Below are 15,528 nucleotides of genomic sequence, written 5' to 3'. Positions count from 1 at the left end.
ATGTAATCGGGGAATACATCAGTGTGTAATGGACTGTTTCGAATCAAAATCAGCCACTTCAAATTTGCAGAAAATGAGAAATTATTAAAGGAAATTCTATACAGGAACACAAAAGAATATTTTATTTGAGAGAAAAATATACAAACTTTACTAAACTAAAACAGTTGATGAATTCTCAGCAAGATAACACCTATTTAAAAGCCAATCATCATTTCACCCCTATATCATGAAATGGACTAACCCTCACCTCATGTAACACTTTGATGTATGGACCAGTTCACTGTATAAGAGGTAGGATGGCTTGCATCGGAAGAGACAGGATGAGGGGTGGATGGCCACAGTCTGTTTTCTATCCAACTGTATTCAAGACATAAAATTCATAATCTATCTCTTTTATCCTATACATAGTTTTGGTACACATTCTGTACAGTTATACAGGTGAATCAGCCTAAGCAACATTTTTTGTGACCATAGATATACATTTGCCTATTAAAGGAGAAATAAATAACATATATTTTCATTTTCTGCTCTGCAAAAAAGACTCGACTTCATCCGACTACTGTATAGATAATATTTGAATACCATTGTAATGTTTAAAAGCCTTTAAACACAAAGTGACCATTTGTTTTGTCTTTTTTTATTTTTAAACATCTCTTGACTGATTGAACATATGTCATTTGAATTTTACCATTACGACCTCCATTAACATCATTTTACTGTAAAAATTTGGTCAATATATATTTTAGAAAGCTTTATACCAAGATTACATCCAGAAAAATTCCCACGTAAAAGTTAAAATTATCAAATAAATTCATCTAACAGAAGGGCTAAACATATTTGATCGAGGTACCACATGTAGATGACTGTCATTTCAGAATTCAATTCAATTCAATCATGGTTTATTTCGTATAAAAACAACACATGTTACACAGCCAGAAGGCTGAAATGAGCATGTTTACAATAAAATGTTCACAAGTCATACATCCATGGGTAAAATCAACAATCACAATTTAAACAGGTACATGTAAAGATTTGTGATATTCATTAAATATAACAAAATAGAATGAAAAAAATATACAATATTAAAAAGTGATGAATATTAAAAAGTGATGAATATTAAACGATTAAAAAGTCAAATATCAATTGGACTGAAATGGAGACTTAAATAATGGCAGAAATTTGAGTAGATTTCAAGGCTATGAAGGTAACAATTCATTCAGAATTTAGTAAATCAATGAAATATGGTATTGCACTTTTTCTAAAACGATTTGTTTTGCATTTTATTTGAACAAAGTTTGGAATATTTCTTAATGAGATTGAGACGTTTTTCCTTTTTGGTAGCCAGTTATTACAGTGAGGGTTTTTTAAGAGAGATTTAGCAAACTCCATACACAGATTTTTGTTGTCTTCTTTCAATTAAATGCTACTGCTACATTCTCTTTTTCTCCACTGACTAGATATCACGAGTTACATAATAGGTTTGTGTATCTGATGTTACAATATTTTGTATAAGAACATTTATGTAACTTGCATGTTTGTAAAACTGATCGCAATATGGCCTTTGGCTGCACAGATCTTATAATAAACAATTCTTTCTATCTATTTCCTCTGATCATAATTTGCTTTATTTCTAATTTGATTACTAGCCAATATTTTTTGCTATACTACCCAGCAGTCAATAATAAATTCCACACATGAAAATTGACCAATCAGAGGCCAGGAATCCTCACATGCAGTGTATAATCCTAACTATTCCCCATTACATGTCTTCCTTACCGTCAGGTAGGATCCGTCACACTGAAGCTCTGCTGAATTCATAAACAAACCTTGGGTCAAACATTTTCTGAAAGAAAAAAATATCAAAATACATGTCAAAAACATCTTAGAAAAAAATTTGAGCAATATTTTCATAAGCCCTTAAAAAAGAACAGGGACATAGTACACACTTAAAGCTTAGTACTAAATTTCTGCGTTTTAAGAACCCCAACTTGGTACCAAAGTTGAAATGAGACTTGAAATGAATATTTTAAGTAGCAACTGCACACCACTTGCAACATACATAAATGGGTTGTTAAACCATACATGTACCTCTGTTTGGATAAAATAGAAGCAGAACTTAGGGTAAGTATGGTACAAAACTAAATATCACATTTCTAAACGGTGATTTCATAACTACATTTGTATTTCTTTCATACCTTATTTGAGTAAAGTCATGTCCACATGACTGCAGTTGGAGGTTGGCTCGAACACACAGCTCTCTCAGCTGCTTGCGGACTTCTATCGCGTGCTTCACATTACGATGATTGATGAAGTTCACTTTACACCACTCCTGAAATAATGCAATGACAAAATTCAAGTTTAAAGCTCAAGAACATCTAAAAAAATAGGCAAATCTATAAAGACTGTAGTAAAAGGATTCAGATTGCAGTCTTGATAGCGATGTTTGTATTATATGAAGTACATTAATGAATCAGTTCCTAAAAGATATGTTCTTAGGAATGATATTGAGCGTAAGAGCAATTTTCTCCTATAAGTATTGGATTTAGCCCGATGTGAATTGCCCTTCCCCCCAAAACCAAACTAAGAATCACAATACCAGGTCTTAGATTTATTGAAGTAACGGCAAGGATGGCTATATAGTCCTTCACCTTATAATTGCAGGGTCATTCCATGCCAATTCACCCAATGAAAGTGCAATTTTGCACCCGACCCTCTCGGAATTCGTTGTAAATTGGTATACATAAAATTCACCATGGCCCAAGCACAAAACAAAAAAAATTAGTCAAATCGGTCCATCGGTTCTCGCGCTACAGCCCGCCCTTTTCTCCTTGTTTTGACAAAAATGGGCGTGACCTTCAACTTTCAATGGCCATTGCGTCGTAACGTGTTGAACGATTTTCATGAAACTGGTACCATTTAATAGGAAATTCAGAGAGGAATCCAAAACATGCATCAAATAATGTATTGGAGCGATTTATAAGGTCGTGACCCTTGACCTTTACTTTGACCTTGAATTTGACCCCCGGACAAATAATTTTTTTACTTGATTTTCGTGTATGTTAATTATTTGTATGATATTGACAAAATATGTTAAAACCAATGATGATATTTTATTTCTTCACCTTTAAAAACTCTTCCAAAGATATCATGAAATTTCACTCTAGTCCCACATACTGATATTCATGTTAGTAAAGTGTTCACCAGTTACATGATGCAAACACATAATAAGAAATTAAGCTCATCAGTTCACAAATGAAACATTAAACATTTATGCTCATGAATAGGTATCTGTTTAGGCATTTTTATGTTCAGCATTATATATCATACATATATATTATGGGAGCCTTAAATAAGCATATACTCAACAATTTGATGATAAAAGTAAACACTTTACTAACAAGAATATATATATATATATATGATATATATTTAGTACGATTGGCTACAATTTGAATCTAATTTGGACTTCACTCCAAAATAAAAGCTTGCATTCATCCAAAATGATTATAATAGTATTCTTTTGGTTAAATTGAACCTAAAAAAAAAACACTTTTCAGAAAATGCGAAAAATGTGATTTGTTCCAAATTCGGATCGTGAACCAGTCATAAGGTGCGCAGTGGCCTTAACAAGTTCCAGTCGTAACTTTACAAACAGCTTTACAAAACACTCACCTGGAAGGGCCGTATAAGAAATAAAATCATTGTCTTTGTTACCTTCTTGTTCTTGACAGCTTTGTACGCTCTGAAGATGGAGAGTAAGGTCACATGATCACCTTCACTGCAATAGAACTTCTTCCATGCCGCTAACGCTTTCTCTCTCTGTCAAAGGGGAAAAATGGGAAACCAACTACATGATTTCTTTTCTCAAAGAGCGACTGAAAAAAAATAATCCAAATTTTTGTACATCCAACCCCCAATATTCTCATATTTTAATATCCATTTTCCTCTTTTATTTCATAAACTACTGAAACCATGATGGCTTCAGAGCATGACAACCTTGAATATGATAGTAGAAAAATAGAAACTAATCATTTCAGGCAATCCCATTCAAAAGGAGGGGTCAGACATGTATACCTTTTGGAATTGCCCAAGATCTAATTTAACTTTGAAACCGGAATCCAGTTTATGTTCTTCATACACACATAAAGTGTACAGGTTATCAAATTTTATTGCCAAGGCTTATTGCAATTGGCTGAGAAAGCCTTTTGATTGTCCTTAGTGTTCCTCTCATTGGCCTAAATATGTATTAATGTTCTTCAAATTATCCAGATTTGTACTGTAATATGTGGATACATCCAACCTAAAAATGTGAAAATCTAGGGCAATAACTTCTCTGATTTCCTTCATACCCTTACGAAACCTTCATGAAACAAATCAATTTTTATGTCAGTCAAGATGATTATGACTGTGATGATGATGATGATGAGGATGATGATGGTGATGATGATGAGGATGATGATGAGGATGGCAATGATGATGATGATGGTGATGATGATGATGAGGATGACGGTGATGATGATGGCGATGATGATTATGATGATGGTGATGATGATAAAAAAGATGGCGATGATTATGATAATGATGAAGATGATGATGATGATGATGATGATGATGATGATGATAACAACAAATCATTAAAAAAATAAAAATCTTTATAATACCTTGATCATTGGACTGTGAAGGACTGATTCCACTGAGAGCACAGAAACAATTGTCAGGATCTCTTCTCTATTAAAAAAATGAAATAAACATAATCATGAAATGATAAGGGTCTGGAAATATTGACATGTATATAACAAAGTGACCTTTGACCTTTTCAAGACCAAATACTCGCCCACATATGGCATAGCATGAATGTTCACCACCATGGAACTCATCTAATCTAAGTTTCATGAATGGTGAAACAGCTCAATTCTGAATCAAAACATCTGTAGAATATATACTCACAAACATCCATAATCCTTTGCACTTATGATGACCTTTGACATGGGTGGATCTAATGGATACGTGGACATCTCTTTGCCGATAGGTGTTAGCTGTAATGAAAGAAAAAATATGAGAAAAATAAGTCTTGCACTGTGGTTTGTGATCTATGCATAATTTCAGATTTTTGTATTTCTCCAGTATATAGTTTTAAATACATTATTTTCTTTGGGCTGTACTCAATGGGCCACATTCTGAGCTCTGATTGAGCTTAAAGATAAATGAAAGTAGTTGCAGTAAACACTGATTTTACGAGAAAGTCAGTAAAAACAGGCTTGATTGTCACTATATCATCAAGGATCTAGATCTGGTACAGTTACATAAACTGAACTTTGTGAAATCTAGAAATCTATGCTGAAAAATGTTCACACTGAAGATCACCGACACAGATAGGCGCACGTGGGACAGTGTATTATTACACATTGCTTTGAATGTCGGCCCGACGCTTGACCCGAATCCTGTCCTTATTTGCTGATTTCTCAGCAATTACACAATTTCTTCCAGAATCATTTGTCACATATGTTTTATTTATACAAACAGACACTTTGGTGGTCATTTCATTGGATTCTGTACGAACTCATTTTGAAATCGTCACAACTGGCATTTATCTTTAACCTGTAACTTAACTATGAACAGCCAACTTTGGCACAAATCATAATAATGTTTGATCCACCAGCACTTAAAACTTGGTTAAAAATTCATGTTAAATTAAATAATTTGTCTTCACCATTGATCCATGAGAAGAAGTGCCCATAGATACTGAAAACATAATCTGTGGAAGTTTGATGAAATCATCAACCTATTTTTCCATTCTTACTTCGCTTTATGAAATGCTTAGAGGGCATTGCAAATTTTGAAATGAACTAGAAAACATTAGACAATTGATTTCAGGTAGGTCCAACAAATAGTGAGCCGGGCGGACATAATTTGTGGAATCACCCTCTAAATATATGTTGGCTAACAAAGCTAACATTTAAAGCAGAACTCATAATACTGGTCAGAATATTTCATTGTGACATGAAACCATGAAAAAAAATCAACATCTTTTTACCTGTAAACTTCTCTCTCTGTTCACTGCTCCCAAGAGCTCTAACTGTTTCAGTGCAGCCTCAAGTGCCTGTATGCAATGGAATATATTAACAATGAAATGAGTACATAAAGTAGAAATGAAGCCTGAATAGAATCAACATAAAACATATCAAAAATCGTTCCTATTGTCATTTTCTCTATACAATATGGACTTTCCAACATGATGATAGCGATGATCTTAGTATTAACCGCTGATCTTAAGCGGTGTGTTGGCTCAGTTGGTAGAGCGTTGGTAGAGTGTTATTTCAAAATTACCCGACTTTCCACCACTTTTCGGGGCAAGGCGAAGAATGTTAATACCTCCTCTACGTAATGGAAAAACCTGAAGGTGTAGAATTACTAAGCTGATTTGGGACGCACAAACATGAATTTGCTTTAAACTGATGTATTTAGACAAAACACATTTTTTAGTGAATTTTCAGAAGTAATTGAAAAGAAATTCTTGGCTTTCCCTAACTTTTGGCTTCTTGAAAAAGCTGTGTCATGAGGCCCTATGTGGACTTTGGCAATAGTGTTCAATTATTCAATTAATTGCAATGAAAAGTGAATTCCAAAGAATGATATGCATATATTAAAAGAATAAAGAGAATTCATATTGACCTCTCTTGGTGGGGGGTCCATGAAGTCAAAGGTCAGCACATTCTTGATGCCAAGAGCCATGATCTGGAGAACAACATTCGCTAAGTTACTCCTGAAATGAAGAAAAGTTAACAAATGAAAATGATTGTAAGTCGATGCATAGTAGAGACAGTACAGACACAGTTTATCTCAGGATATGTATGTAACATCATGGAATGTCTATCAAATTATTAATATATATATATATATATATATGTATTGCATAATAAACAGGCTGATCAAAAATACCAAATGAAATTTACATAATAGCACTACATACTAGTAATAATTCTTATGTAGTTTTTCATTACGTTTCTTGTCAAAGGAGCACTAGAAATATTAGAATTTACATGAATATACCATCATCAACACTGAAACCATCACCAACATCATCATAACAATCATCATCATCGTCATTATCATCATCATCATCCTCCTCCTACTCCATCATCATCACCATCATCATCGTCATCATCTTCATCATCATCATCATCATCCTCCTCCATCATCATCCTCCTCCTCCTCCATCATCATCACCATCATCATCAACATCATCATCATCATCCTCCATCATTTTTATCATCATCATCATCCTCCTCCATCATCATCTCCATCATCATCATCCTCCATCATCATCAACATCATCATCCTCCTCCATCATCATCATCTATCACCATCATCATCCTCCTCCATCATCATCATCATTATCATCCTCCTCCATCATCATCATCCATCATCATCACCATGATCCTCCTCCTCCATCTTCATCGCCATCATCTTCATCACCATCATCATCCTCCTCCATCATCATCTCCATCATCATCATCCTCCTCCTCCATCATCATCAGCTATCACCATCATCATCCTCCTCCATCATCATCTCCATCATCATCATCATCATCATCCTCCTCCTCCATCATCATCATCTCCATCATCATCATCATCATCATCCTCCTCCTCCATCATCATCATCCCCATCATCATCATCAACATCATCATCCATCATCATCCTCCTCCTCTATCATCATCAGCTATCACCATCATCATCCTCCATCATCATCTCCATCATCATCATCATCATCATCCTCCTCCATCATCATCATCCCCATCATCATCTATCACCATCATCATCCTCCTCCATCATCATCATCATCATCATCCTCCTCCTCCATCATCATCATCCCCATCATCATCATATCATCACCATCATCATCCTCCATCATTTTTATCATCATCCTCCTCCATCATCATCTCCATCATCATCATCATCATCATCATCTCCATCATCCTCCATCATTTTTATCATCATCATCATCCTCCTCCATCATCATCTCCATCATCATCATCATCATCATCTCCATCATCATCATCATCATCAACATCATCATCAACATCATCATCATCATCCTCCATCATTTTTATCATCATCATCCTCCATCAATATCAACATCATCATCAACATCATCATCCTCCTCCATCATCATCATCTATCACCATCATCATCCTCCTCCATCATCATCATCATCCATCATCACCATCATCCTCCTCCTCCATCTTCATCGCCATCATCTTCATCACCATCATCATCATCCACAATCACCATCATCATCCATCATCATCATCATCATCATCATCACCATCATCATCCATCATCATCATCATCATCATCATCATCTTTCATCATCATCATCCATCATCATCACCATCATCATCCATCATCATCATCATCATCATCATCACCATCATCATCCATCATCATCATCATCATCATCATCTTTCATCATCATCATCCATCATCATCACCATCATCATCCATCATCATCATCATTAACTATCATCTTTATCATCTATCATCCTCCTTCATCTTTATCATCTATCATCATCATCCATCATCATCATCACCACCACCACCATCATTATTATCATCACCATCATCATTACAAAAATATCATCATTGTAATCACCACCCCCAAAATTCATCATCACTGCCACCACAGCTCCATCATCAATATCACCATTGCCACGATCATCCTAATAATCACATAAATGAGCCGTGTTCATACCGTTGTATTTCAGGAATAGTATTGGCATTGAGCTTCGTAAATTCATCTTCTGTGTACATCCTCCAGCATGTCCCACTGTATCAAAGGAGAAAATAAAATATATCATTAAATTCCAACATCTGTTTTTCACTCAAAACTAGATTTGTACAACCATGTCTTTACCATTAAGTAAAATAATAAATCTTTTCTAAAATCCCTGAATCTCAAAAAATAAATTTCTATTTATGATCATTGTATCTTTGACTTTTACTTAATTTCAAGCCATTTTTTTTTACATGGATAAAACATATCAGAACTTAAAGACCAACTAAACCTTTTGGTATCCTAAATTATACATTCCACAAATCAAAACATTGTATTGAGTAACAACATTAAACATAACTTCCTACCAATGGATTTAGCTTGATAAATAAAAGTAAATGGGTGAATAAAAGCCCCCATGGCCCATGACTTACCTGTCCTCTCTTCCAGCTCTGCCAGTCCTCTGCCAGGCCTGGGCTTGAGATACCCACTGGACCTTCAACAGATCTAAACCAGTTCCTGCCTGGTAGCTCCTAATAAATAAACAAAGAATTCAACAAGAAACAAATCAGGACAACAATGAAAACTAATCACAACAACACTTCACGACAACAAAATTCCCAAACCTTTTTAAAGCAATTAGCAGCTTCCTTCATATCAACAGGAGTATTAGCTCGAGTCCTGATGGGTGTTTCATAAAGCCGTTCATAAGTAAATAATAATAATAGCAGTGCCTTTTTAAAGCGCCATGAGCACCAAAAGGTGGACCTGTGCGCTATATAAGTAGCCACCACTATTACTATTATTATTAAGAATGACTTTAGGCACGACTGATGACCTTTCTTATGTTAAATGATATATCCCTACATAGCTGACTTAGCACCTAAAATCAAGTTTCAGTTATGCACAAAGTTATGCATAACTTTACAAGCAGCTTTACGACACACTAACCAAGACTACTGAATCAGTCCCAGGTCGGTTACCCAAAATGCAACCTTTTCATCATGTAGTCTTAAAAAATATACTCACTAGAATACAAAAAATTTCCGCCACTCAATACAACATTCAAAAAAATAAATTTCTTGCCAAAAGAATAGGATAACAAAAACGTGCTTCCGAACAATCCTGTTTTCCCATCAAACAATTGGCATTTGCAACTATTGCACCAACATTCACAATTTTCACTTATGTTTCGTTTTCTCAAAAAATAAAATGTTTACCTGCAACTGATCTACAAGCAGTTGATCTCCTTATTAGATAGTCTAATACCACACAGACTAAACCCATTTGGTCTGAATACTGTTTGGTCTACACTTCTACATTTGGTCTAATACGCACTTAGTCTAATTCTCATTTGGTCTTCAGCTCTGTTGGTTAAAATTCGTCTTCTTCTGTCTATTTATCATCAAATGAAAATTTGAATCGTAGAATATATTTTTAAGATTGATTGCATAGACTACTATGTACAATTTATCAGGGAAATCAAGCGTATGATTAATCGTTAAAGGGGAATCCAACCCAAATAAAAGCTTATTTTTCGAGGAAAAAGAAAAATGAGGCAAGTTGATAGGTGAAAGTTTGAACAATATCAGACAAACATTAAGAAAGTTATGAATTTTTGAAAGGTGTAAAAATTGGTAATCACTATACCCATGGAGACTTCAAATTGGCCGCATATGTGATGTCATAGTGATGTAAGGCAAGGGCTATTCTTCCATGTACTCAAAAACATAAAATAGCTAAAATTTCATTTCTTTCAAAAGTTATACTTCAAATTATATTTTTCTTTCATGAGGACATAAAATGATATACTACCTGGGTTATACTTAGATTACTGCCCAAGGGGAATGGGTACTTAGGAGAAAACCACAAATCCCTGATAATTAAGTACATGGCCTATGGGAAAGTCGTCCTTGCCCCTTGTCATAATTTACTTACCAAGTTGCCAATTTGAAAACTACGTAGTCTTAGGGATCTCAATTTTAAAGCAGCCATAACTTTCTTATCGCTTTTCCAATTTCTTTCAAATTTTCACCATTCCGATTTCTTTATTTTTCTCCTTTCCAACACACCAGTTATGACCAAGGCTTGAGTTCCCCTTTAACCTTTGTGCTACGGGACCCAAATGTTTGCCTACTAGGATTAGACCATGTGGCATGAAACCAAACAGAGGTCAACCAATCAGCAATGATCCTCTGGACATCCTGAAAAACAGACCCTTATTAAAGAGCCTTCAGACTTACTTAGCTTTGACCCTGCCTGTGTCAATGACATGCTTGATCCCCGGGATGGTGACCGATGTCTCAGCTATGTTGGTGGCTAAAATTATTTTCCTCTTGCCCTGTGAAACCAATCAGATGATGCAATGAAAAGCACAATGCAGGTGGTAGATTTCTGGAAGCTTTTCAAGGAACAAAGAGTGAATTTAAAGAATAAATGTCTTCAGAATTCAAATCCTTGTATATGATTGGCCAAGAGCAAATTGGTCAGTGAAAATCACCAACACAATCTTGATTAATATTAAAGAGAAATGCCAGTAGTTGCAGTAAACACTGATTTCATAAGACAGTCTGTAAAACCAGGCTTAACTGTCGGTATATCGAAGATCTTGATCTGGTGCAGTTACATAAACTGAACTTTGTGAAATCTTGAAATCTACGCTGAAAAATGTTCACACTGAAGATCACTAACACAGATAAGTGCACGTGGGACAGTGTATTATTATTGCTTTGAATGTCGGCCCGACGCTTGATCCGAATCCTGTGCTTATTTGCTAATTTCTCAGCAATTACACAATTTGTTCCAGAATCCTTTGGCACATATTTTTATTTATACAAACAGACGCTTTGGTGGTCATTTCATTGGATTCTGTACAAGCTCATTTTGATATCGTCAGCACAACTGGCTTTTACCTTTAAGTAGTGTGTGTCCTCTTGGCACAATTGGACCAATGCGGTGATGCTTATTATACCACACGCAACTAGACATTTAAGTGGGGCTCTAAGTCGTACTAAAATCTTTTTGAAACATGCCCCTAGTCTGAAATGTCCATACAATGAGTATGAATGAAGCGACTTGATGACGAGTGTTTATACTTACAGCAGGAGCCGGTTGAAAGACCCTAAGCTGTTGACCCGGAGGCAAGGATGCATACATTGGAAGGGCTACAAGACCTGGAACATCTACAAAGAACAATATATTCAGCAATAAGGTACCTTAAAACAAAATGTCTGGACTATGTTTTGCCACAGCTTTTAGCAGGAATCTCACTGGGCATCTTTCCCTCCATTTTCTCCAGAGATGGGAGATGAGATAAGCTGCAGTGAAATCTTGCATGCAGAGAAGCATTGGATGCAACTACTTGATTTATTATTATATCACAATAACATTTCCAGGTACCATCTTAATTACATTTGCCAACTTGAGAGGTCTAAATCAAGATATCTTAACAAAATAAATCTACATATCACTGTACCATTAGGAATTCTTTTGAGCATAGATCTCCATAGTCAAGGGTGCCCCTGAACACATACCCTGCCTGTGAGTACTGGGCATACAGTCAAAGGCTACATGGTCAAAATGTTGCAGCCTGGGTAATGATCCAGGACTAATACAAGTAGTTTAGGTCCAGAGATGGCGCCATTTAACATTGTTACAAATAATGATATTCCGCTTTTGTATAGTAGTTTCGGTTGAAATAATGTCTCGAGATGCTTTACATTTATTTCTGTGGCATATTGGCTTTCAAAACTAGCACATCAATGATGTGGAGCTCATCCGGCATCTCGCAACAAAATTTAACACAATTTTAATTTCAGCCCAGTCGACACTGTAGTGAATTATATTGGTGACATAAATTGAGGATATAGAATTGAAATTGATGAAGAAATGACTTAGAAGCATTATTTGTGATCTAAGAATAAATTTCATGTGAATTAAGTATTAATAATTATCTAGTAAAAGTTTCTTAACTCTGTGTAGAACCTTGGTGAAACTAATGTAGCTCTCAGATGGAACAAAAATAACCAAAATCAATCAACAAATAAATAAGTAATTTTTGAGAGTTTTGAAAATATATGAATAAATTATCATATTTAATGAGTTTCAAAATTCTATGTTGAAATTTTGTATCACCACCTCGAGCTATCATATAAAGCAAACAAAATTGAAATTGATCAACAAATAAAGAAGAAAAAAAAAATTTGTGATTGATGAATAAATTTTGCATAAATTAGAATAAATTATGTGAATTTTAAAAAATATGCATAAATTAATTTCGCATAAATTAGCATAAAAATTGTTCGAGTCAAATTTCAAAATTCTGTGTAGAAGTTTGGTGAACCTCATGAAGCTCTACCAGATGGAGGCAAAAAAATTCAAAATCGGTCAAGAAATAAAGGAGAAGCATTTTTTTGTGAATTTTGAAAAATGTTAATAAATTAGCATATTTCATGAATTTCAAAATTCTGTGTAAAAGTTTTGAATCCCCCACCTAGTGCTATCATATAAAGCAAACAGAATTGAAATCGGACTTGAAATGGTGAAGTAGTAGCATTTTGAAATTGTAGACGGACGACGGACGCCACGGCATAAACTCATCTTGCCCTTCGGGCCGGATGAGCTAAAAACAACTAGAATATGAATTCATTCAAAGTCTAATGAAGAATAACAGAAAAGACCATTAAATTTTTAATATAGTATTTATGTTCTACTCACCCTGAGGAAGATCTAGTGCTACTTCTCTCACTGACCTAGCAACGCTCTCAATCTCTTCTTGACCAGTCAGAAATACAAGCATATCTTCTCTGTAAATAAAAATAAAATAAACGCAATTGATTCCTTTGCCTATAGCCGTTAGAAAAGGCCCGATGTCTGATATGAGCGCATAACAGAAACCATATGACTAGTCAGGAAAGACTAATCACTCAAACCCGGGTGAAGAAGCCAGCCAAAGGGCCTTTAGGAACCTGACTTGGATTGTTGGATTTCTAATGTGAACTATTGTTCTTGGCTTGAATCATATGATGATGATGATCCACAGCATTTATATTATATATATATATATCTAGATATATATATCTGTTAAAAATTATATATATATATCTAGATATATATATATCTGTTAAAAACATTCATAGTCGCAGGCTCATCCAATAAGTTAATCACTACACATCTGCCAAAATAAGTGAGTTTTGAGAGACAGTTTAAAGAGTTCTATGCTGTCAATTTCACGAAGTGAACAAGGGAGGGAGTTTCAAAGGCGTGGAGCAATAGAAGAAAAGGCATGGTCCCCAAATCCCCTTAGGTGTGTGATAGGTACATGAAGAGTGACACCAGTACCAGATGAGCGCAAGCCAGGACGTACACGGCGTTGTTCTATTAGGGAGGTCACGTATCTTGGAGCTAAACCATGCACAGCTTTGAAAGTAAGGATTATTTTTAATTCAATCCTGTACTTAATTGGTAGCCAATGTAACTCTGTGAGAATAGGGGTGATGTGGTCATATTTCTTTGTACCAGTTAGCAGGCGAGCTGCAGCATTCTGTAAGCCTTGGAGTCAGCAAACACATCATTCCCATCCTTGAACCCTGAATGACCCTGTACCAAAGAAGCATGGAGCGTTGTGGCCCAGTGGATTAGTCTTCGGACTTTGAAACAGAGGGTTGTGGGTTCGAATCCCAGCCATGGCGTAATTTCCTTCAGCAAGAAACTGATCCACAATGTGCTGCACTCGACCCAGGTGAGGTAAATGGGTACCGGTAGGAAGTAATTCCTTAAGAAGCTGTGTGCGCTATGAACGCCTAGCATAGCCGGGTAATATAGGAGCGCCTTGAGCACCTAACAAGGTGGATATGTGCGCAATACAAATATCCTATATTATTATTATTATTATTATAGAAGCCAACGCACAGATACCATGACGTCATCTTGCATCGAAAGAATGCTCATGAATAATTCTTTGCAAGCAGTGAATAACAGGTTCCAAAAAGATCGCGCATTCACCTAGGTTTCGCCAGGTTTAACTGCTAGTCTTGTTTCATCCACTACTTAATGAAGAATGTAACCAAGTCACAAGGCCTTGTCAAAAGACTACTTTGCCTTGAGAGTTCTCTACAGGAATTAATAATAATATAATAATAATAATATAGGATATTTATACTGCGCACATTTCCACCTTGTTAGGTGCTCAAGGCGCTCCTATATTACCCGGCTAAGCTAGGCGTTCATAGCGCACACAGCTTCTTAAGGAATTACTTCCTACCGGTACCCATTTACCTCACCTGGGTCGAGTGCAGCACATCGTGGATCAGTTTCTTGCTGAAGGAAATTACGCCATGGCTGGGATTCGAACCCACGACCCTCTGTTTCAAAGTCCGAAGACTAATCCACTGGACCACAACGCTCCACTAAGAGATTGTTTTCAGACAATCTGAGGGCCCGAGTTCACAAAGGTGGTTTTGAAAACCCACAGTTGAGTTCCTTGTTTATGGAGTTTTCCTGTATAAATTACGCTTATTTTACCACGTATATTAAAAATGTCCAATGCTGATGCATGCTTTTGTCACAGTGCGACGGATTGATGCCTGTTGCCGTGGATATTTTATTCATGAGTCCACTCTTCAAACAGTGGACTCATGAATAAAATAGCGTATCTAACCATGGTAACAGGCATCAATTTGGCGCACTGTGACAAAAGCACGCATCAGCATTGGAATGTTTTATACACATGCCCGATACTCCGTAAATTAAGCGT

The 15,528-nt window shown here is 35.7% G+C and overlaps 1 protein-coding gene across 1 annotated transcript in view; it reads right to left on the bottom strand.

Moving 5' to 3' along the window:
• Window positions 1-15,528, bottom strand: part of LOC121429692 (ATP-dependent RNA helicase DHX33-like) — a 28,044-nt gene that overhangs the window by 1,612 nt on the left and 10,904 nt on the right. Inside the window, exons 9-21 of the mRNA XM_041626855.1 lie at window positions 13,491-13,579; window positions 11,874-11,956; window positions 11,018-11,115; window positions 9,209-9,307; window positions 8,754-8,828; window positions 6,673-6,763; window positions 6,035-6,100; window positions 4,948-5,036; window positions 4,662-4,728; window positions 3,715-3,819; window positions 2,196-2,329; window positions 1,777-1,843; window positions 248-357 (exon numbers count right to left, since the gene is read on the bottom strand). Of these exons, the coding sequence (XP_041482789.1) occupies window positions 248-357; window positions 1,777-1,843; window positions 2,196-2,329; window positions 3,715-3,819; window positions 4,662-4,728; window positions 4,948-5,036; window positions 6,035-6,100; window positions 6,673-6,763; window positions 8,754-8,828; window positions 9,209-9,307; window positions 11,018-11,115; window positions 11,874-11,956; window positions 13,491-13,579 (1,173 nt within the window). The remainder of the gene's footprint in view (window positions 1-247; window positions 358-1,776; window positions 1,844-2,195; window positions 2,330-3,714; window positions 3,820-4,661; window positions 4,729-4,947; window positions 5,037-6,034; window positions 6,101-6,672; window positions 6,764-8,753; window positions 8,829-9,208; window positions 9,308-11,017; window positions 11,116-11,873; window positions 11,957-13,490; window positions 13,580-15,528) is intronic.

Source organism: Lytechinus variegatus, chromosome 16 (assembly GCF_018143015.1).
Source record: "Lytechinus variegatus isolate NC3 chromosome 16, Lvar_3.0, whole genome shotgun sequence".
Lineage (NCBI taxonomy): Eukaryota > Metazoa > Echinodermata > Echinoidea > Temnopleuroida > Toxopneustidae > Lytechinus > Lytechinus variegatus.
The sequence above is the reverse complement of the archived record's forward strand: the minus strand, read 5'-3'. Positions and strand labels throughout refer to the sequence as shown.